The sequence below is a fragment of the Thermobia domestica genome, chromosome 15 (assembly GCF_964235325.1).
Source record: "Thermobia domestica chromosome 15, izTheDome1.hap1.1, whole genome shotgun sequence".
NCBI lineage: Eukaryota > Metazoa > Arthropoda > Insecta > Zygentoma > Lepismatidae > Thermobia > Thermobia domestica.
The window spans coordinates 5,842,332-5,863,956 of NC_137468.1; the positions used below are offsets into that span (position 1 = coordinate 5,842,332).

Consider the following 21,625-nt stretch of genomic DNA (forward strand, 5'->3'; position numbering starts at 1 on the left):
ACCCAAGAGGAACGAGAATGGGGAATGGCGGAAGCTTCATAACGAGGAACTACATAGTTTATACGGTTTACCCAACATTGTTAGGGTCGTCAAGTGTAGGAGGCTTAGGTGGGCAGGTCATGTAGCTAGAATGGAAGAAAGTAGAAACGCTTTCAAAGTCTTGACTGGTAGACCCATAGGAAAACGATCATTAGGAAGACCTAGGCGCAGATGGGAGGACAATATTAAGATGGATCTCGCAGAGATTGGAATACAAAGTAGAAACTGGATGCAGTTAGCTAAGGATAGAAGTCAGTGGAGAGCTTTTGTGAACGGAACGCGGCATTGAACCTCCGGGTTCCATAGGCCATAGAGTTAGTTAGTTAGTCATTGCATAATTCATGAGAAATATGGTTGAAGTATTGTTGTATCACACTAGAGGCGCACCCACGTGGGAGTTCTACCGAACCCAGACCCCCTCCCTCCAGGCCCGTATCCATGGGGGGCTAGGATGGGCCGCCCCCCCCTAAAGTTTCAGTGCCGCTCCTAAATTTTTCATGGTTGGCTTGCAAATGAACTATAATATGGTTGGGTCGGCCCCCCTAACCTCTACCCCCCCCCCATATTTTTGGGCTGGCTACCGGCCTGTCTCCCTCTTAATTAAAACTATACTTGTTTAGCAGAGAAATAGCTGATGCAGCGAAAGATTTTTATCTCACACTTTATTTGTACTCTTTCTTTCCTTATTAAAAAAAATAATCTGCATAGTTCTATCATTTTTTCTAAAAATATAGGTGGCAGCACTTAACAGTTACTTGTCTTTTTTTATTGTGTAGTGTAAAATAACACCGGTTCAATATGTAATATCCTACTTAGTATTTTGCGGTATGGAGTCCCCAAAATTTTGGACCCGTTTCAATAATATAATAATAATAATAATAAAATCTGTGTGTGCGCCTGTAGCACACCATCGTGGACATTTCGTGACGTACGTACATACATTTACAGAACAAGACGAGAAATAGCGAGAAATAATTATTCGAGAAGGGAATCATTCGAGAGTGAATTCATTCTGAATCGTCGGAGCCGCAGTTGCTCAGTGATAGAGTATTTACTTCTGGTGCATGGGGTCCATGGTTCGATCCAAGCTCGATTTAGGGACCGTTCAAAAATGTTGGCCCCTCATACAAAATCTAATTATTGGCCAAGATCGCAATCTTTTGATGCATTTTTTGGATCATTCCTAAAATTCCTATATGAATAGGCCTATATAATATATGAATATATAATAGGCTATATGAATATACAATAGTTGACATAATTTGAATTCAATTTGTCTTAAAATCTCCATATAAGCCATCTCAGACCTTTATCCTTAAAAAAAATGAATATTTCCAGTCCCCGCCAAATGAACTTTGTGGTGGACGAACACCGTGTGTGTGGGTTTTCTCGGGGTTCTCCCGTTTCCTCCCACTTTCTTCATTCCACCATTTCATTCATTACTCATCATCACTGTCTCCTTTAGCCTAACCGGCATAAGCGTGGGACGTAAAACTCAAAAAGATTTCATTTCATTTTTCTCCCCGCCTTCAAAGTTACAAAGAAATCGGCGCCCTTGTATGGGAACGTGGTATCAAAATATCCCTTGCCTTTGAAATACTGTACGTTGCAAACGCTTTTTTTTTTTTTTTTTTTTTGAACTAGATTTTCCGCCAATCCACTGATGAGGCTAGGTGTGATTATAAGTCGCAAGATTCAGCGAGAAACCCCTCACGTGGACAACACTTGCTCTAATATACCTCTACATAATGTTTTAGTGATAAAAAAAAATCTTCCAGAGGCTTGTAAAAAGACAGAAACAATACTTATTTTCCTTTGTTTTTTTTAATCATCCTAACAGCTGCGTATTTTGTCTACCGCAAGTGCTGGCGCCTTTTTTCTAAGGGTTGTGACAATGGGTGATACAGAAATATGAGCATTGATCATAAGCAACAAACACAGCCGAAGAATAAAGAAGGCGAAAAAAGAGTGGGGGATGCTGATAAAGACTTCACACGACTTGCGAAAGCCAAAGGACTGTCAAAGAAGTTCAAACAATGAAAGTTATTTATTATAAGAGCCTGCCGAATCAAATATTCTTCACGTCCTTAGAAAGAAAGAAAAAAAGCTTTCCGTTGTAGTTGAGGTTACTTGAAAAACGCTTGATATAAACGACGTAAATGCAAGTGATCAGTTCTATATCTGAGTGTGTGGAGTGCAGTCGTGAAAAGTCAACCAGTGATGTTGAGTAAATTACAGAAAGATATGCAGGTAAAATATATATATATATTTTTTTTGTTTAATTTTATAGTATTAAGGTAGAATTAACTTCCTTAAGAAATAGTAGAAGAAGAAAGATCGTGTAATAGTGGCGTGAACAGCAAAGAAATTGGAGGAGGAGAGAGCAGTTGGTTGAATCCCAGTTTAGCATTCTTCTTAGCACCGAGACTGCATGAGACGTGGACTTAAAAAAAAGAAATAGAAATATGAGTTGATTTTGAGTTCAACGTCCCGTTCAGCAGCGAGGCTATATGAGACGTGGACCTACTGATTAACGTGGAATTCGAACCACATGAACTCCCGCCGGGAATTGAACCCGGGTATCCCATGCCAAAAGCGCGGACGCTAACCGCAGATAGAAATATGAATTAGATTTCTGGACTGTCGGCATCTTAAGACCATTTAGCCTGTCACGTATATGACGGGGGCGCAGTGGCTCAGTGGTAGAGGGTTCACCCCTAATGCGTGGGGTTCTTGGCTCGATCCCAGCTCACGCCAAGTGAACTTTGTGGCGGATATATACCGTGTGCATGGGTTTTCTCGGGTTTCTCCCGTTTCCTTCCACTTTCTTCATTCCATCATTTCATTTATTTCTCATCGTCACCGTCTTCTTTATCCTAGCCGGAATAATCGTGGGACGTAAAACTCAAGAATTTTATTTCATTTTACGTATATGAGAGATGGCATCCCTCAGCGAGCACGCTATCCGATGAAAAGGAGGGAAGAAAGAGGTCTTGGGCGCTTATGTTAGGTACCATTCCAGCATTTGCCTGGTGTGAATGAGGGAAATCCAGGAAAAACTTCAGTCAAGATAGCTGGAGTGGAAAAAAACTGTTACAGTTTTCGACCGAGTGTCCCCACCTGGAATCGAGCTCGGGACCGCTCGCAGGAACGACGAGAGCGTCAGCAGAAAAAGATAGAATCTGAATCATCGTAATATATTCAGGTTTCAAACTTATTGTCTTACCGGAAATTTCTGTGACCAAAGGCGCGGACGCTAGCCACTACACTAGCGATGAGGAAGTGGTGAGGCACTATGAAATGAAGTGAAATAACTTATCTCACTTTAACGTCCCACGATTATACCATTTAAGCTAAGGGAGACGGGTGACTAAGGCAAGGGAATCGGTGGAATGAGATTGTGGGAGGAAACGGGATCCGGGGATCGAATCAGGGACCCCACACACCCGAGGTCAGAGATCTATAGCACGGAGCCACCGTGCTCCCCGGGTGAGATAATAAAAACAATAAAAGGGTGTAGATATCTGATGCCGATTTCTGTTCAACTTTAGGAATCTGTTCAAGTAGGCTATGTACAGTGGCGTATTTAGGGGTTATCGGACTAAAGCCCCCATGAAATAAATAAATAAATAAATAAATTTTATATATATATTGGTTTTTCGCATTCCACGTACAACAATAATCCTTACCATTTCTAAGAACTTCATTGACTTTAGGGATGCGCACGGGACAAGATTTGTAGCTGTCTCGTCTCGAAAATGTGCTGTAAAAGTGATGTCTCGACTCGAATTTTGTCAGGAAAATCCTGTCTCGACTCGTCTCGTGGGCATCCCTAATTGACTTTCCATTTTCTTATGCTCTTTGTTCAGAAATAATACTGTACTGTATTTGTTAAATTTCATTCCATGTAGCACCTGTGTTCTTTTTTCTTTCTTTCGTCCATTCTGCTTTTCGGTTTCATTTTCTTAGTTGTTACTTTCTTTCGCTTTTTCCTATCATACTTTCAACCGTTGTTAGTTGTGTTTCAAGTCGATCGTCGTCAATAACACCAAAATTAAGAGGAGCTGATAAGCGAAACTGATATTCCACACCAACTTGCGCGGATCTAGTTATTACAGCAAAGAAATATTTACATCGTTTAGTTATAAAGAAAAGTAAATATTTGAATTAAAGGAAATCAAGAGGAGAATAAGTAGCCCGGGAAATTAGGGAAATTAGATGCTTCCTTTTTCTTGTATGAATAGAATAAAAGGTTAGATTCACTGCTAAATTTTTGTGTGTATTATATCACATAAGATTCACCAGTCTGCAATTCTTGCCGTCAAAACTGCGATCAGTATATTTCAGCTTCAACTTGTCTCAACATTTTCTTTCAGATAAAATGTACGCAGATAAAACTGAATAATTCATTTTTTTTTTTCTAAAATGAAATCAGTTAAGTTGAAATAAGATTACAAGTATTCAACGTGTGTTTACAGGAGCGTCATTTCAGATTTTCCTGAGGGAAGGGGGGGGTAGATCTCCACTGATATACGAATTTCACGTTTTTTCTTGGTATATTAGTAGACAATCGATTAAAATAAGCTATTTAATTTTCAAACTCAGGTGGGCAATTGCTCCCTGCTTTCGCGTGTTTATATACCCCCTGAAACAAGATCCTAAATACGCCACTGGCTATATGTATTTCATTGTCAGATATATATATTACACCCATGGAGAGCCCAAACTAACTTAGGGGGAAAAGGGCTTTCCCCGTTAGAATCACCTCCTATGGTAGAGATGAGTGTTCCCAAACTGCAGAGGCGGATATAGAAAATGAAATGAAATTAAATCTTTAAAGTTAACGTCCCACGGTTATGCCGGTTAGGCTAAAGGAGACGGTGATAATGAGAAATGAGTGAAATGATGGAATGAAGAAAGTGGGAGAAAACGGGAGAACCCCGAGAAAACCCACGAGCACGGTGTTTGTCCACCACAAAGTCCACACGGCGCGAGCTGGGATCGAACCAGGGACTCCAGGCACCGGAGGGGCGGATACAGAAGGTAAAAACTGGGGGAGGGGCAACCAGAACCCAGACTAATGATAGGTATGTCATGAGTTTAATATAAACTTTCAAAAAATATAAATAATAGGTTCAATTACATTTGTCACTCAAAAAACTGGGGGGCCTAGGCCCCCCGGCCCCAGGAAAGATCCGCCAGTGCCAAACGGGCACAAAGAATACACGTGTAGGCTTCCTAATAGCTAAAATGTCAAAGTTTGGAAGCCCGGCTCCAGCTCAATAATAATGAGCGAGAAACCTATATAGCTATAGGGATACCGAATTAGAATCCGAGTGCGAGGCCCTTTGAGGTAGTGAGTCAGAATACTTAGCGAGCGCGAGTCTTGTTGGAGATAGCAACGACCCTAGTTCGAACGAGTGTGAACTTAAGATAACGTAGTACTTATGAGATTAATAAACGTGTGCCTCATTCGAGGATAAGGAGCACTGACTTCGCCAGACTGCTCCTACTACCCCCTTCCCCTTCCATACATATATTTTAATGTAGGTGTTTTACAGGCGGTTCATGAGGGAAGTCACATCGATAAAAAAAGAATAACGCTTCATCTAAGGAGAATAGCTACATTGATTCTTGATTCTTGTAAACAGCTATTATCATCAGTGGCGGCGTAAGACAAACTGGGGCCCGGGGCCAGCGAAGTAGATCGGGGCCCCTTCTCGAACAATCATGATTTATACACTGCTATTTTTGACATTCATTTGCATAATCATTCTTCCTGTTTACTCCTCCTCCCCCCTTTCCCATTGGCGCTTGTGTTTAAACCACCTTAACTTGGGATATATTAAATAAATGGGGGTGAAATTCAGCATTCCTGTATATTTTTATAACGTTCAGAATCGCCTTTAGGCTGGTATCTAAAAATAAAACAGGACCTAATTTTTAAACAAAGGACACGATAAAAAAAAAAAAAAAAAGATTAGAGATACAATTGAAAAGGAAACTACAACACACGCCAGAAATAACATAATCTCAAGAACAAACAAAACGTAACAACAAAGAATCCATAATTCATCCTACACATATCCTGTACTATCCTAGTTTAAACGTGTAATGTGATTAGATTTAATAGTGGAAGTAATCTCCTAATAATACATTTAGAGACAAATTTACGCACAAAATGTAACAATGAGCTGATATTGAAAAAATTGCAAATAATTTAACCGATGCGATTTTTAATGAAAGCTCTTAAGATTTCTAGAATTTTCTTGCTCGGTTCTCGCCTGTGGTGTTTTTCCTGTTCAATTTCTCATATGGTTAAGTTTTATTCATGGTTTCTCATCTGTCTGAGTTTACGCCAAATGGGTTTTATTTGATTAGATTTTTCTCCTACAATTAGCCCCATTCACTTTAACATTCGATTTCTCTCCAATGATCATGCACGATAGTTAAACACTTTTTTTTTTTTTTTTTAACCGAACTATTAGTAAATAGTGGCTAGAATACATTTCTCTCTTGCGTGTCTTTTTCATTTGTCTTTTACTAGGTTTCTCTGCAGTGATAATATACGATTTACCTGTATTTAGTCCCAATGCTTTAGCCGAAATATCAATGAACAGTTAAGCACTAGAATGTTCCTCTCCAGCTTGTCTTTCTGGATCAAAAGATTCGTTATATTTCATTCAAAAATTTTCTTGTACGCCTTATATCTGGCAAACTACATATAGTGTATCCTAACCCAAACTATTACTTAAACTCAGTATGGTGTACTTGTCCCGTTAAAAAAAAAAAAAAAAAAAAAAAAAAAAAAAAAAAAAAAAAAAATCCCGTTCAAAAATTTTGTGACCCCTGATCCAAAAACTAATTATTGGCCTAGATCTCAACCTTCTGATGCATTTTTTTGGGGCATTCCTAAAATTCTTGTTTACTATTGTTTCCAGATTTCACACTTGATTTATGATTAAATTACTTTGTATTTTATAATTCAATCATATTTATATTCTGTCACTTATGACTGTTTCCATTACCACTTACTAACACACTTAGTATTAGAAAATATTATATCAAGAAAACAAGAATACATTGAATAATTGTGGATATATCATAGATTAAATATGTGAGCTCAGAATTCTACTACCAGTAGAATCTACTACGTACTTTTCATTACCACCCATCACCAGTCAATTGACAGATTTTGACGGCTTTTTATTATTCTTTTGGCACTTTTGTAATTTTGTTGTCTTAAGTTGAAACATGAAACTACTTTCGAACCAGTATCACTACCTTATTAGCCGATTCCACCAGCATTCAGAATACTACCTTCCATGCTTTGGTAGCTGTGAAAGTTTCAACTATATTATAAAAATCCAAAGCAGATGTTTATTTCATTTTCATAGAAAGAATGGCCAGATTCGTGAATCTTTCTTGATTCATTTCGAAGAGCAAGTATGATTGTATCAGCTTCATTTTGCTGGAAGACCTTTCACGTGATGCGACAGATACGGGCAGTGATCTGAAGAGCGGTTGCCAAACTTTTGTAAGCTTCAAGCCCCATTGAAAGCATATTTCAGTATGCCTTGTGGGGAAAAGTTAAGTTTTTCTTTACTTTCTGAGCACATCTTAGTGAACGGATTATATCCTTACAATCCTGAAATAATTCTACGGCATTCGGGTCATTTGGGTAGAACGAAGCCAAATAAGAGCAACATGCTTTTAGCCTTTCCTCGCTCTCAACATGTAGCTGCTGCACAAAGTTGGCAAAGTAAAAGAATAGTTCTATTTTATTTTCATCTAAATATAGAAGGAAATAGTATAACATATAATTCACGTAAATTATTTTTTCCTTTTGAATATTTGAACATTTGTTTTCTTATTGAACATTTTCTTCACTCTAAATTTCTGGGCTGAAGTGTAAATTAATCCGCCAAAAAACAAAAGCAAAGAAGGGGAAACCAGCTAAGGAAAAGGATTGCGCTCGCTGAAAATTAGACTTGTGAAGGACAAAAGAAACAAGGCAGAAGTAAAACAAGTGAATCAGAACTATAGCGTCTGTATCAAAGAGCTTTTCGTTAGCAACAGAAAGCTAGTACCCTAATAAAGCATTATGTACATTCATCACTTCTTTGTGGCCTTCCCTTAAACTGATAAATAAATAAATATATGTAAACAGTGATATTTTAGAAGCAGGCTAGCAAACGGGGCCCATTACTTGCATCATAAGACCTTAGAATGAAAACAGCAAAATATACTTCGATTTTTCTTTTATTATATTTTAATCTATTCTCAGCTTTTTCCTTTAAATTTCTCTGAGGTTGTTGAACAGACTGAAACTTTTATTTTATTCATATTGTATTACACATACGTTTTTCCCTTTAAATTTCATTGTGGCCCCAAGAGAGTGAAACTTTTATTTCATTTATTTTTCGCCTACATTCAGCTTTTTTCTTTAATTTTTTAGGGGCCCCAAGAAAGTGAAACGTTTATTATTTTTTCACCTACATTCAGCCTTTTTCTTCAAATTTCTTTGGGGCCCCCAAGAAAATAAAATTTTTATTTTATTTATTTTAAATCTACATTCAGTTTTTTAAAATTTCCTTGCGGGTCCCCAAGACAGTGAAGCCCTAAGCTCTCAGTATAGCTTGTTTAGTTTATACGGAAATACAGCACTGATTAGTTTTATTCGGCAGATACTTCTGTTATTTCATCTGTTATTTGATGTAATACTGATTGACAATTAATTGCGTTTACTTTTAGGAAAGGTGTGGATTATAAAACTTGACGGCCCTTGTAAGGCTCATGCTAACAAGTTTCTTTAGTAATTATTTTTACCTACAGTCCGGGGGCCCCCACAAAGTGGGGCCCGGGGCGGGGGCACCGCTCGCCCCGCCCTTACGCCGCCACTGATTATCATATTAGGTAACCTTCTTCTCTTAGTTTGAAGCAATAAAACTGTGAATTTCCTTATGAGCCGCCTCTGGTCGAATATAAACTAATCTTTTCGTTATATAAAAATAGTCTACATGTCTCACCTAAAATGTTTCTACCCGTCCGTTTGCCCCCTCCAGTGGTGTGTCGTGGAAAACCAGCGTCCGGGGCGAGAGTATACGACAGCGTCCCCGTATATATGAGTGAGGTCGATTGACCAGCCGAGAAGCACCACCATGGTTGGCGCGAAGCATAAGAAAATTTTCAAAAATAAACCTTGCTTTTCCTTGACTTTGAGCACTTTTTATTACTTTTCCCCTTCATTTTATATATATCTTTTCTTTTTACCTCCCAAATTTTGCGTCCCTCTTACTTCGATGCACGGGGCCGTCGCTCCGCTCGCCCCTCCCACGGTACGGCATTGGATTCCGCCTCAAGAAATTAAAGGCTGGCATTGTCATTGATAGTGAGTGAGCCTGAGTCCGCACGAACACGAGCACAAAATGCAAATTTCTACGTTGGGTGCCGACTGTACGAGGCAGAGAACTCCTACAAGCTAATGATATTTTGGACATCCCAAGCTCTGGATATATTTGATTGAAACGTGTCTAGAAATTAGGGCCGCTGGTCTCTGCTGAAGAGATTACCAGAAATTTCATTATGGAATCAACGTTTGCTATACAGTATGTTACCACTTGATCGATTTTGCTATTTCTTATGTGATTTCTTTGTGTTACATCAGTGGTTTTCCACCTCGGGTGCATGGGGTTCCTGGTTCGATCCCAGCTCGCGCCAAGTGAGCTTTGCGGTAGACAAACCCGTATGCGTGGGTTTTCTCGGGGTTCTCCCGTTTCCTCTCACTTTCTTCATTCCACCATTTCAGTCATTTCTCATCATTCCCGTCTCTTTTAGCTTGGCATAAGAGTGGGACGTAAAACAAAAATAAATCAGTGGTTTCCAAGTGGGGTACGAGGTTCAGAGATACGCGGAAAACAATAACTAATGACGGAAAATACATCTCAAACTTTGTTTACAGTGTAAATAATGTATAATCATTGTACGCAACAGTACCGTTTAACCAGTGGCGGATTTAGCGGGTAGGCACGGACCTACCCAACAATTTTGAAAAATATAAATGCTAAAAGATACAATATATATATATATATATATATATATATATATATATATATATATATATATATATATATTCTACTCTTTATATTGATGGTAGATAATTAATTAATAACATCAACGACTTTTGTAAAAAAAAATTCCTACTTTCATTAATCAATCAAATGTATATATCTATAAGCGAGCCTACGCAAAATTAAAATCCTAAAGCCGCCCCTGCGTTTAACCGAATCCCGATTAGCCGAATTGCTAGGATTTTTTTTTTCACAAGCTGAATTACTCCTCGTTCTTTTAATTGTACGGCTTTACCAATAGTTTAGCAATGTTCAGTTGTAATGTTATTCTGAAGGCATAATATGTTGACAATAACGTGTTTTCACCCCGAAAATATATCAAAATATACCAAATATCGACGGCTTATAGTGTCAAACGAACGTATCTAAAAAAGAAATGTTTTCTTGAGATATGAACATTCAGAGGTCAAATGTTTCTTTCTATGAAATGATTAGATTATGTGAAATTCAAACCTCCTTGTGAAAGATGATTGCTCAAATAAAAAGCATTTTGGATTATCAAAAGCTAAAATCAAATACGAAAAAAAAAAAAACATTTCTTTTCACGATTCTGAAACACTCACTTTTTGTAGATACATTCCATTGACACTAAGATGTCGATAGGGTAAAACTCAATTCAAGGGTACACATCTGTTATCGTGATTTTCATCAGAAGATTTGCTTCTTTCCTTGAGATCGTTCCACCTGACCAATTAGTCATACTTGGTTTTCCCACGCGAGAGGCTACGCGACTCTCTCCCCTCAGTTGTCATAGTTGTTATCAGCTGCAACCCCTAGGCGGTAAGACTTACACGATCTCATTTCAAGGGTACACATTTTAATCAGTTGTCAACTAGTTTACAGGCCAGTCAATATGGACACCTTTAAAAGCATTACAGGGCTACGTAGAACTATCGCCACTTATGGACTGAAACAATTTCTTTTGCAATGACATCTGGTTCAAGCTTTGAAGTTCTATGGTACATGCGGAGGCAATAGTAATATTTGTAAAAATGGAAATGGTAAGCTATTTTAGGTCTCTTAACATATATGAGTATTTATGGAAAAAAAACGAAATGAAATGAAATTTTTGAGTTTTACGCTCTACGGTTATGCCCGCTAGGCTAAAGGAGACGCTGATGATGAGAAATGAATAAAATGGTGGAACGAAGAAAGTGGGAGTAAACTGGAGAATCCCACGCGCATGGTGTTTGTCCACCTCAAAGTTCACTTGGCGGGGATTGGGATCGAACACAGGACCTCAAGCACCAGAGGTGAACACTCTATCACTTAGCCATTGCGGCCCTTTGAGTATTTATGGAAGTTTGTCAATGCGAAGAAATATATATTATATACAGTATATTTTCCTTAGCGTCATAAATAATGAAGAGTTCAATTTTCATGTAGAATATTACAAATTATCTTGTATGGTTAAATGGTAATCTCTTCAATATCGAAAATTTTTGAGACTCATGTTGTAAATTAGCATTTCCTACTGTATTTATTTAATTTTTCGATAGAAAACTCAAATTTAGAATTATAATAGCAACCAATCTACAGTACTTTTTTAAAATAGGTAAAGAACTCAGCTACAGATAGGAACTGTAGGAAGAAATCTTCTATTCGACATGTCATTTTGTTTTCGATAACAAAAGTAAAACTTGACTTTTTTTTGACGTTCTACTTGGGTGGTTTCTATGATACCCAGCCTCGGTAATTACAAGTGAAACGGATCTAAGTCAAAATACAATTTCAAAACTGTTAAACGAATTTAGAGAGCTCCTTGCAATGTGGCTGTTAGAAACCAGTGCCAAAATTGGAAGTAAGGGCCACAAAGTTGAAGTGGACAGGAGCGTGTTTGGCAAACGCAAATACAACAGAGGCCGTATAATGTGCACCAAATGAGTTGTTGGAGGAATCGACCAACAAACTAGAACTTTTATGGTGTTGGTGTAAAAAAAAAAAAAAAAAAAAAAAAAAAAAAAAAAAAAAAAAAAAAAACCTGCAACTTTAGAAAACGTTATATCAAATAATGTCTTACCCATCACAATTATAAAAATAGATTGCTGGAGAGGATATAGCAGATATATCTGCTTTAGGATACCAGCATGATACAGTAAATCACAGCATTAATTTTGTTGATTCGAATGACAATACAACACATACATCAATGATTGAATTTTATTGGGAGAAAGTAAAACAAGACATTCGACGATTCATAGGGAGGATGAGCATCAGAAGAACCGAATCATATTTAACAGAATATGTATGCCACAGTAGACTTAATACCACTGAAGAACTCTTTCAGATTTCTTACGTGCAATGCAGTACTTCTGTCCAAAGTAAAGTTATGAACTAAATGAAACAAAATAATGACAAGGAATTTGACAGCTCCTCCCGCCAAAAGAAGACAACAATAAAAAAGGATTTGAATTGTTTTACCGTTACTATATACAGGCAAGAAGATATAAGATGTTTTCGCAACTCTTAAACACGCCAATGGAAAAACTGTTTCTAATTTGGTAGAAACAATTGATTCATAATTAGTCCTAAGCTTGAGTAAAGGTTGAAGGAAAGTTACAATAAGAAGATAATGGGGTTCTGAATTTGTATTTCCTATGTATTTGAACTTGTATTGATTTGTACATCTTCCCATTCTACATATTTCTACTTGGAGGATAACAATAATTATATACAATCCACCACCAGTGTTGAATTCAGACATTTTCACCCGGGGGGGAATATGAACTCCTCGTGGGGAGGGAAGTTTGGGTGAAGTAATTTCTACATTTTGTGACTGAAATTTTGAGTTTCTCCGGGGGGGGGGAATAAATTTTCTTCGGGGGAGAAATTCCCCCCCGGGCTACCCCCTGAATTCATCCCTGTCCACCACAATTCAAGGATAACGAAGATATTGCTATTTTATCTGGGTATTGTTCATTTGACACTTCCAGCGGCCATTTTCCAAAATGGAGAGCGAAGATCGGGTGAGATTGCAGGGGTCTTTTAGTATGTTGCTTAGAACATCATTTCCAATATCTATATCAATTTTCAGCTTGTTACTAATTTGTTCCTTACCTTTTATTAATTTGACTGCACTATAATGGCATACTGTAATTCATTGTAATAGATTGTTACTGCAAATATATATATATATATATATATATATATATATATATATATATATATATATATATATATATATATATATATATATATATATTATATGAAGTTGCTTTTCAAAGATCTTCACATAAAGCAGAATTTTGTAAGTAATATTTATTTTATAAGGTGTATCAAAATCAAAATTTTGTGTTAGTTGTGAAAAATAATTGCAGTTATTTCATTAAATAAGTCTAGAACGATGTGTGACTTTCTCTCGTAATAATTTTAATCATGATAGACGAAAGCAACAACTTTTATAGCTACTGCTGCTTGGTAGTTTATTTCCTGTTGATTGATTTGTATGACGTTCTTACCTGTTTTGCTAAGTTTTTTTTTTTAATTAATGTTTTTCAGAAGTAACTTATAATTTCCTAGTTTTTTTTTCAAATATCTGATATTAAAGAAAAGGTCAACTTGTAAAAGGAAATATAGTTTGTATGAAGCATGAACAATACATCGTTTGATTATTTTTTTTTTCACGGATGCAGTAGTAATTTTCCATTAAAATTACTCAGAATATATTTTTTCTATGAGTTGGCTTTCATTACTGATATTTAGTCTCTATACTCTGAAAACGTTTCAGTAGACGTGATACGTGAACAATACAGAATCATCTAATTAACAAATTTTACAATAATACTTTCGGATAACAATCTAGTTCTACACTTACGATTTTTTTTTAATGTAGGACTAATATACCTATTTCTAAAACAATTATGTTATCTCTTCAAATTCTTTAAAGAATTAATATCTGTTAATTACCCAAAAGAGATGGGGAAAATTGATAGAACTCATTAAGCAGAACAAAATGAAATGAAATCTTTAAGTTTTACGTCTCACGCTTATACCGGCTAGGCTAAAGAAGACGCTAATGATAAGAAATGCATGAAATGGTGGAATGAAGAAAGTGGGAGGAAATGAGAAAAACCCGAGAAAATCTACGCACACGGTGTTTGTTCACCAAAAAGTTCATGTAGCGCGAGCTGGGATTGAACCAAGAACCCCATTTACCAGAGGTGAACGCTGTACCACTGAGCCACCGCGAATTTTTACAATACAATGCAAAATGTACAAAAGCGAATTTATACGATAATAAAAAATATCATTTATGGCAAACAATAACAGAGCTCGCACCGTGTGGACTTTGTGGTGGACAAACACCGTGCTCGTGGGTTTTCTAGGGGTTCTTCCGTTTGCTCCCACTTTCTTCATTCCACCATTTCACTCATTCCTCATAATCATCGTCTCCTTTAGCCTAACCGGCAAAACCATGGGACGTAAAACTCAAAGATTTCATTTAATTTCAATAGCATAGCACCTATATAGAAGTGAAACTGATTCTAAAACGCATAGCTTAAGTTCTTCGTTATTACCTTTTCAACTTTAAAGAGATTAAATAGGAATTTTGCCAAAATTCAGAATTGTATTTCTAATAATGTGTCCCCTTGAATTGGGATCGTATAAGTCTTACCGCCCCGGGCAAGTGCTGATAACAGCTATGACAAACATGTAAAAGTGATCGTTCAAGTATGACGAACTCACCCGAGGGTGATGTGAGCATTCACGTGGAACGATCTCCAGGGAAGAAGCAAATATTCTGATGAAAATCACAATAACAGGTGTGTATCCTTGAATTGAGTTTTACCCTGTCGATATACAGTACTACATATCAAAAGAGCTATATTCTGGGTTAATGGAGTGTTCGATTAACCGAAGCGTCATTGAACCCATAAAATGTGATTAGACCTCACGCTAGTGTAATTACTGATGAATAAGTAAATTAGACAATCAGAATGGTAACAGGCCACATAACTGATGTTGTTCCCATCTCTACGAATTATCGTACCCACTTCCACTCGCCAACAATCTTGGTTCTCAACCTTCTTTGACTGACGGCATAATTTACGGAACATTCAGGAATCGTGGCACACTTGTTGGATACTTGTTGGATATATATTACTGACAACAATTACTTTTTTTTATATACTGACTCTATCCGTATATAGCGCTGAGCATTATTGCTACCGCTTGAGGTTGAGTTGAGTTGATTTTGAGTTTAACGTTTCGTTTAGCAGCAAGGCTATATGAGACGTGGACCTAATGATTGAAGTGGAGTCGGAACCACATGGTCTCCCACGCCAAAGACGCATATGCTAACCGCTTAGCCACGAAGGAGCTCACTACCGCTGGAGGTGTTTACTGGTACATTTTGACTCGATTTTAACTAATTATTATTAAATTCTTAATGATTTTTAAATTCTAAAAAAAAAAAAAAAAAAAATCGCTGCACACCTTAGCCTTAGGGGACTGCGTAACACACCAGTGTGTCGCGACACATCGGTTGGGAACAACTGTCTTAGATTTATAATAAGTATGTGAGTCACTGTCAAAGTATGAGGTGTCACTGTTAGGAGAAATGATATAATAATAGATACAGTCTAGTACTTAGTAATATATATTTTTCATATATAGTACATAAATAATAAATAAATAATCAATTCGAGATAGGGGCGTACGCAGGGGTGGGCCCTGGGGGTCCTAACCTCCTGAAATCCAGATTTTTCTGTAAATTTAATCTAATTTTAGAAGTGTAATTTTACGAGTGATTTTACAAATTTTAACGTAAGTTATCCTCATATTGAATTTGCCTCCCCCCTTAAAAGAAAGCCTGTCGACCCCCTTCGAAATAAATTTCTGCATCCCTGTTGATTCCAGAAATAGAGTGCCCACGAAACAAAGGATTTTCTCGTTTTATATCGAAAACGGAAAGAGAACTATCTTTTTAATTTCAAGACGAAAAATATGACACGAAATATGAAGATAAGAGAAAAATTCCAAGATCCTCGTATGACAAAACTAGTTCAGCTAATTCTAGATCTCAAACACTGTTTTAGTGTAATATAATTCATAATATAAAAATTATAAATTGATAAAAGGATTGTACTATCACATTGAATAGCATTTGTCGACATTTAAATATACAGGTTGGTCCATAAGTCTTAGTACAGTGGATTATTTTGGAAACAAACATGATTAACGCAAATCTGACTAGCGGAGGGCCGACTTAGGTAAAGGAGCTACCGATTGATGCATGCGTGGTGAATGGCGGCCATCTTGGATCCAGGTTATTTTTAAAAAAAAAACAGGAAGGTAGCCATGTGGCACATGAATGAACACTCCCCCCCTCAGGGGAATGCAGTCCCGCAAGCAGAAATGCGTTATCATGTCCCGTTACAAAGTTATGACGCCCCAAAGTCCCACCTACAGGATGTGCTCCACATGTTGCAAAAAGAAAACCTGCCAAATTTGGGGCGTCACGTCTTTCTTGCAGCGTTAGTGCCATGTTGCTCTCCGTGCAAGGAAACAAAAAACCGTCAACTTTGGGGCGTCATAACTTTGGAATGGGACACCCGGATACCCCGAAATTTCCGGGTGGGCCCTGCCCTCTGCAAAAAAAAAAAAAAAAAAAAAAAACTTGATTAGTTATAATTGATTCAAAACTCCGTTCTCGTTCATACTCCGTCCGTACCCAGTCGCGTAACTAACGGGCCCGCAGTGCTAGAGAAGAAGAGCACTAGAGAAAGCGGGCCCTGCCCAACCTGTTGCCTTGATTGTTGAAACATCAATAAGAATAAAAAATGTCTCACAAATACATGTAAGTTATTAACTCGAAAGTTTAATTTCATCCATAATTTATGTGTTCAATAGTGTGATGTGCAATCGATAAAATATAATGGGCATGGAGCTGATTCTCCTATGGTAAGGAAACCAAGTTAGACATGGGGTTCTTGGACGCGAGTGGTGGCGATAAATAGTGGTCTCCTGAGCACAGAGGTGATGCCAGAATATGGGCCTGAAGCTCCAGAAATTGGGCCCTGAAGTTTCGAGATGGAGGTCCCTTCTATCTACCAATGAAATGTGTGGTTCTTGGACGTGAGAGATGGGAATGGAAAGGTCGTGGTCCCCTGAGCAAAGTGGTGATGTCACAAATCGAGCCCGGGGCCTGATGCAGGCCCGTATCCAGGGGGGTCTATTGGCCCACTCCCCTAAATTTTTTCTGCTCCCCCTAAAATTTTCATGGTAGGCTTGCAAATGAACTATAATAAGGTTGGATCGGCTCCCTACATTTTTGGGCTGGCTATCGGCCTGGCCTGATGTCACCAGACATCGGGCCCAGAAAGCATAGGTCGAGTACCTTCTATTCACCAATGAAGTATGGAGTTTTTGGACGTGGGTTGTTGCATTGGAAAGCGTTGGTTTCCCTAAGCACACCGGTGTCGTAAATCTGGCCCGGGGCCCGAAGACCAAGAAATCGGGCCCCAACGGATGTTCATGCCATATTCTCCATGTTTTCGCTGACAAAAGTAAGTTTTCTTATCCTATCTGAATGTTATTCAGCTGTACATCACAACACAATACTGTGATGCTACATGTCAGTAAGGGACAGCGCAATATATTTGATATCAAATAGAAGGGACCTGAGCCCAAACATGTGAGGCCTGAAGTCTTGGGTTTCGGGCCACGGGGTCGATTTTTAACATCACCGTTGTGCTCGGGGTCCCGCTTCTTTCCAACGCCACAACTCGCGATTCCAACTCCATGTCTAGAGCCATTCTATTTCAACTATGCCCCTTCTGGCGCTGCTGTCGATATGTGATTTCCCTCGAAAGAGTAGGGACAAGTTGCTGCGACCGAGATCTCTCAATTGTTGGATGCAAAAGCACTGCCACAATGAATTATTTCACGGACTTTGCTGTGCTCTGTCTTGTTAACCATTCTAAGTAGCCTACGATCTTCACTCGTCAAGACCAAACGACTGAATAACAAATTGGCAACACAGCCGAGGTCATTCACTTCCTTCCCCTAAGCAAAGGAAGAATTTCATCCGTCATAAGGTGGCGGGGGTGGGGCCGAAATATAGTTCGCATATTTTCCGAGGGCACACCTGAAATAGGCTCTAACACGGCTTCTTTTACTGTATTAAGATTTTAATGGAATATTCTCCATGTTTTTATCCAAGAGTAACAAAGACATTACAAAGCTGTGGGAGTTAACAGGGCATTAGATTGGGACAATTTATTTTTATCCTATATAAACTACACGGGAAGTAGTGAACCTCAATGGAAAAGCGCCACTCCTTTCTTGGAAATCTATTCTTTAACTTACGAGTTTTATTTTATTTTTTACTTGTTTTCAAAACTCGCGTAGAAAGAGGTCTCCATTGTTGATGCAATCATAGTTTTTTTAAAGTTCTAGTCGATAAAGAGAAAGAGGGATAGCAAGATGGAGTTTCTAATTCGGTATACCTAACAATAGTGCACGAATATTGACGGGGGACTATTTGCGAATATTGTGGGGGGTTGGAGGCATACGACCTTAGTTAAGCTACTAATAGTGACATTAAAAACAATATAATTTAAATCAGTAGCGTAGCCAGGATGGGTGTTTGGGGGGGGGCAAGTGCTGTTATAGGTACATATAGAAAAATTACAAACAAAAAAATATATAAACATAAAAATATATAAAAAATTACGAACGTCAAAGTACCGAAGTACATTGTCGGACCTCTTTGGGGGTGCCGGCCCCTCTGGGCCCCCCTTCCCTACGCCACTGATTTGAATTGTATTTATTCGTGTGTTATGTGAAAAATTCTTCCCAGGGAAATATATGGATTACACAGGGCATATGGGTCTTTAATACGAAGGGAACCCCGAAGCAAACTGGTCACGGAAAGATATTACAATTAATCATTGTTGTAACTTGGAACCCAATTAACGACGAGCTTTCTGATGTTTTCTTAACACTTCATTTCACAGCGATTAGCAACAGGCCGGTAGCCAGCCCAAAAATTTAGGGGGGGGGTCCCGGCTGAAGTTGGGGGGCCCGATCCAACAATATTATAGTTCATCACCATATTATAGTTCATTGGCAAGCCTACGTGAACATTTTAGAGGGGGCCAGCAAAAATTTAGGGGGGCGGCCCCCTAGACCCCCCTGAATACGGGCCTGATTAGCAATAAAGCATAATTTCACCCTTTCCAATCCCTAGAAAATAAATTTTACATTCATAAAATCACACTTTTTTTTTATTAAGTTGCAACACCGAATGTTTTTACTACCATCTAAAACATAGAGAAGATAAGAAAAACAGCTCTCATTGTCGTAACCCGAGCTTGTTCTTTTTTTTAAAAAAGGTAGAATTCAAAAGCGTTAAAAAAATAAACTCCATTATAGCTAAGTAAACACTATTCGGAGTATTCTAGTCCAGTTTCAGTACAATTCTGCTAGATTTGCGAACCAATGCTAATGTTAGGACGTACTGTATGCAAATATCTCCATATTTGTGACGCCCAAACTGTAAGGATTATGTTCTATATGCGATACTCTAAAGTAGAACTGTTTAATTTGACGAGTTTGATTTTCTTTAAAATCTGAAAGTGAAGGAATCGAGAAAAGGTACACAATTAACACAAAATTGAATGAAAGAAAAATTCGGATATTAGAAACGTAAATAAGCAGAGAGTAATGCACTTATCGTAGCTGGAAGTATTCCAAAGCAAGGGCGCCGGCGCATTCGAGCCCCCATGTATTTTTATTGTTATGTGTATTTTTTTAATGAATATACAATATTTGGCATAATTTGAGTTGAAATTGTCTTAAAATCCTGATGTGTGCATGAGTTACGACGCTGGGTAAACGCCTAAAAGTTACACCCCATCGGAAATCGAGCCCGGGATAGCTCGACGTTTTAGCTACTAGACGAAACCGGGGCTCTCTGTATAGTTTGTCTTTCTTTGAGTCCAAAAGGGCAATCCAGACTCCAGAATAATTCGGTATTCATGAAGGCCCTTAAGCACCATTCAGCGGGTGGGCCCTTGTACTCCCAGTCTGCCTGTGATGGGACATGATAACGCATTTCTGCTTGCGGGACTGCATTCCCCTGCAAAAAAATCAGTGTTAATCGACGTGTTACATGCCTACCTTCTGAGCTTCTCCGTGGCTAAGCGGTTAGCGTACGCGCCTTTGGCGTGGGAGACCCGGGTTCGATTCCCGGCGGGAGCTCATGTGGTTCGGATTCCACGTTAATCAGTAGGTCCACGTCTCATGTAGCCTCGCTGCTGAAAGGAACGCTAAACTAAAATCAACTCAACATGCCCACCTTCCATTTTTTTAAACGATCCAAGATGGCGGCCATTAAGATGGTCACCATTCACCACGCATGCATCAATCGGTAGCTCCTTTACCCAAGTCCGCCCTCCGCTAGTCAGATTTGCTTTAATCATGTTTGTTTCCAAAATAATCCACTGTACTAAGACTTATGGACCACTCTGTATACAAGTCCTTACATAATATACTTACTCCAATAATAAATGTGGTTTTACATATTTCATGGACCCCTCGTAACGCGAATGGATTCAGACAATTTCTAGATGAAATAAAGAAAAAATAAAGCCATAAATTTTGTCCACAAATTTACAAACCGAAACGAGAAAAATCTGAGAAGATAAAAGCTTTTCAAGAATTGAGACGAGACTAGAAAAAATTCCAAAAAAATTTACGAGACGAGACGAGAAAAAAGGTATTTATTTTCTCGTTTCGTCCCATGAGTAACACTATCAAGAGAATAAAAAAATTACGGACCGCATTAAATGCAGCGAACGACATTTTTGTTAACGTCATAAAAATATTTTTTCTCGAAGACTACGCATCAGAATGTACGCTTAAGTAGGCCTATGTTATTATCTGATCTTTCATTAGTATACAAGGGAGGACCCTCCCAATATAAAAACGAACTGAAAGCGTGCAGCGGTACCTAGCCATAGTAGAGAATTCTTCCGCTAGGTGGGTCTAATATAGACCTCAAATCATTTGCCCAAGCAGCATCTGCGTAGGAGGTTGATGTTTGATTGTAATGTTGCTTTTGTCAACTGTTCTCGTTTATCACCTCCGAAATCGTGAGAGATTTAAAGGACCAAAGACTATGTTAAGCGCGGGTGTCACGTTACATGAATCTTGTAGCTGTAAAAAAAAGAAAGAAAAAAAGAAAAAAGAAAGAAAAGAAAAGAAAAGAAAAAAACTTGCAACCCTACTATATTTCTCCATGTAAGCATAATTTTGAAAGGGACATACATTTTTTTTTTTTCATCTTGCAAGAAATTGAACCATGTGCAACTTTCTGAGTCGTCTTGCTTGCTATCTGCTATCGCCCTCCCGCTGACAAAAAGAAAAAAAAAAACAGTTTCACCGCTTCCGAAACAACGGATTCTTTTCGACAGGGAGGGGTAGTGCACCAAAACACACGTTTTTAATGA

The 21,625-nt window shown here is 38.2% G+C and overlaps 1 protein-coding gene across 2 annotated transcripts in view; it reads left to right on the top strand.

The window, feature by feature from the left end:
• Positions 1–21,625, top strand: part of LOC145671810 (putative RNA-binding protein 46) — a 99,091-nt gene that overhangs the window by 29,333 nt on the left and 48,133 nt on the right. The window contains exon 1 of one of the 2 annotated variants that reach the window (XM_081741042.1): positions 2,182–2,289. The exons of the other annotated variant lie outside the window; for it this stretch is intronic. Within the exon in view, the coding sequence (XP_081597168.1) occupies positions 2,260–2,289 (30 nt within the window). The 5' untranslated portion in view covers positions 2,182–2,259. Of the gene's footprint in view, positions 1–2,181; positions 2,290–21,625 lie in introns of those variants that run through there. 2 annotated transcript variants of the gene reach the window in all.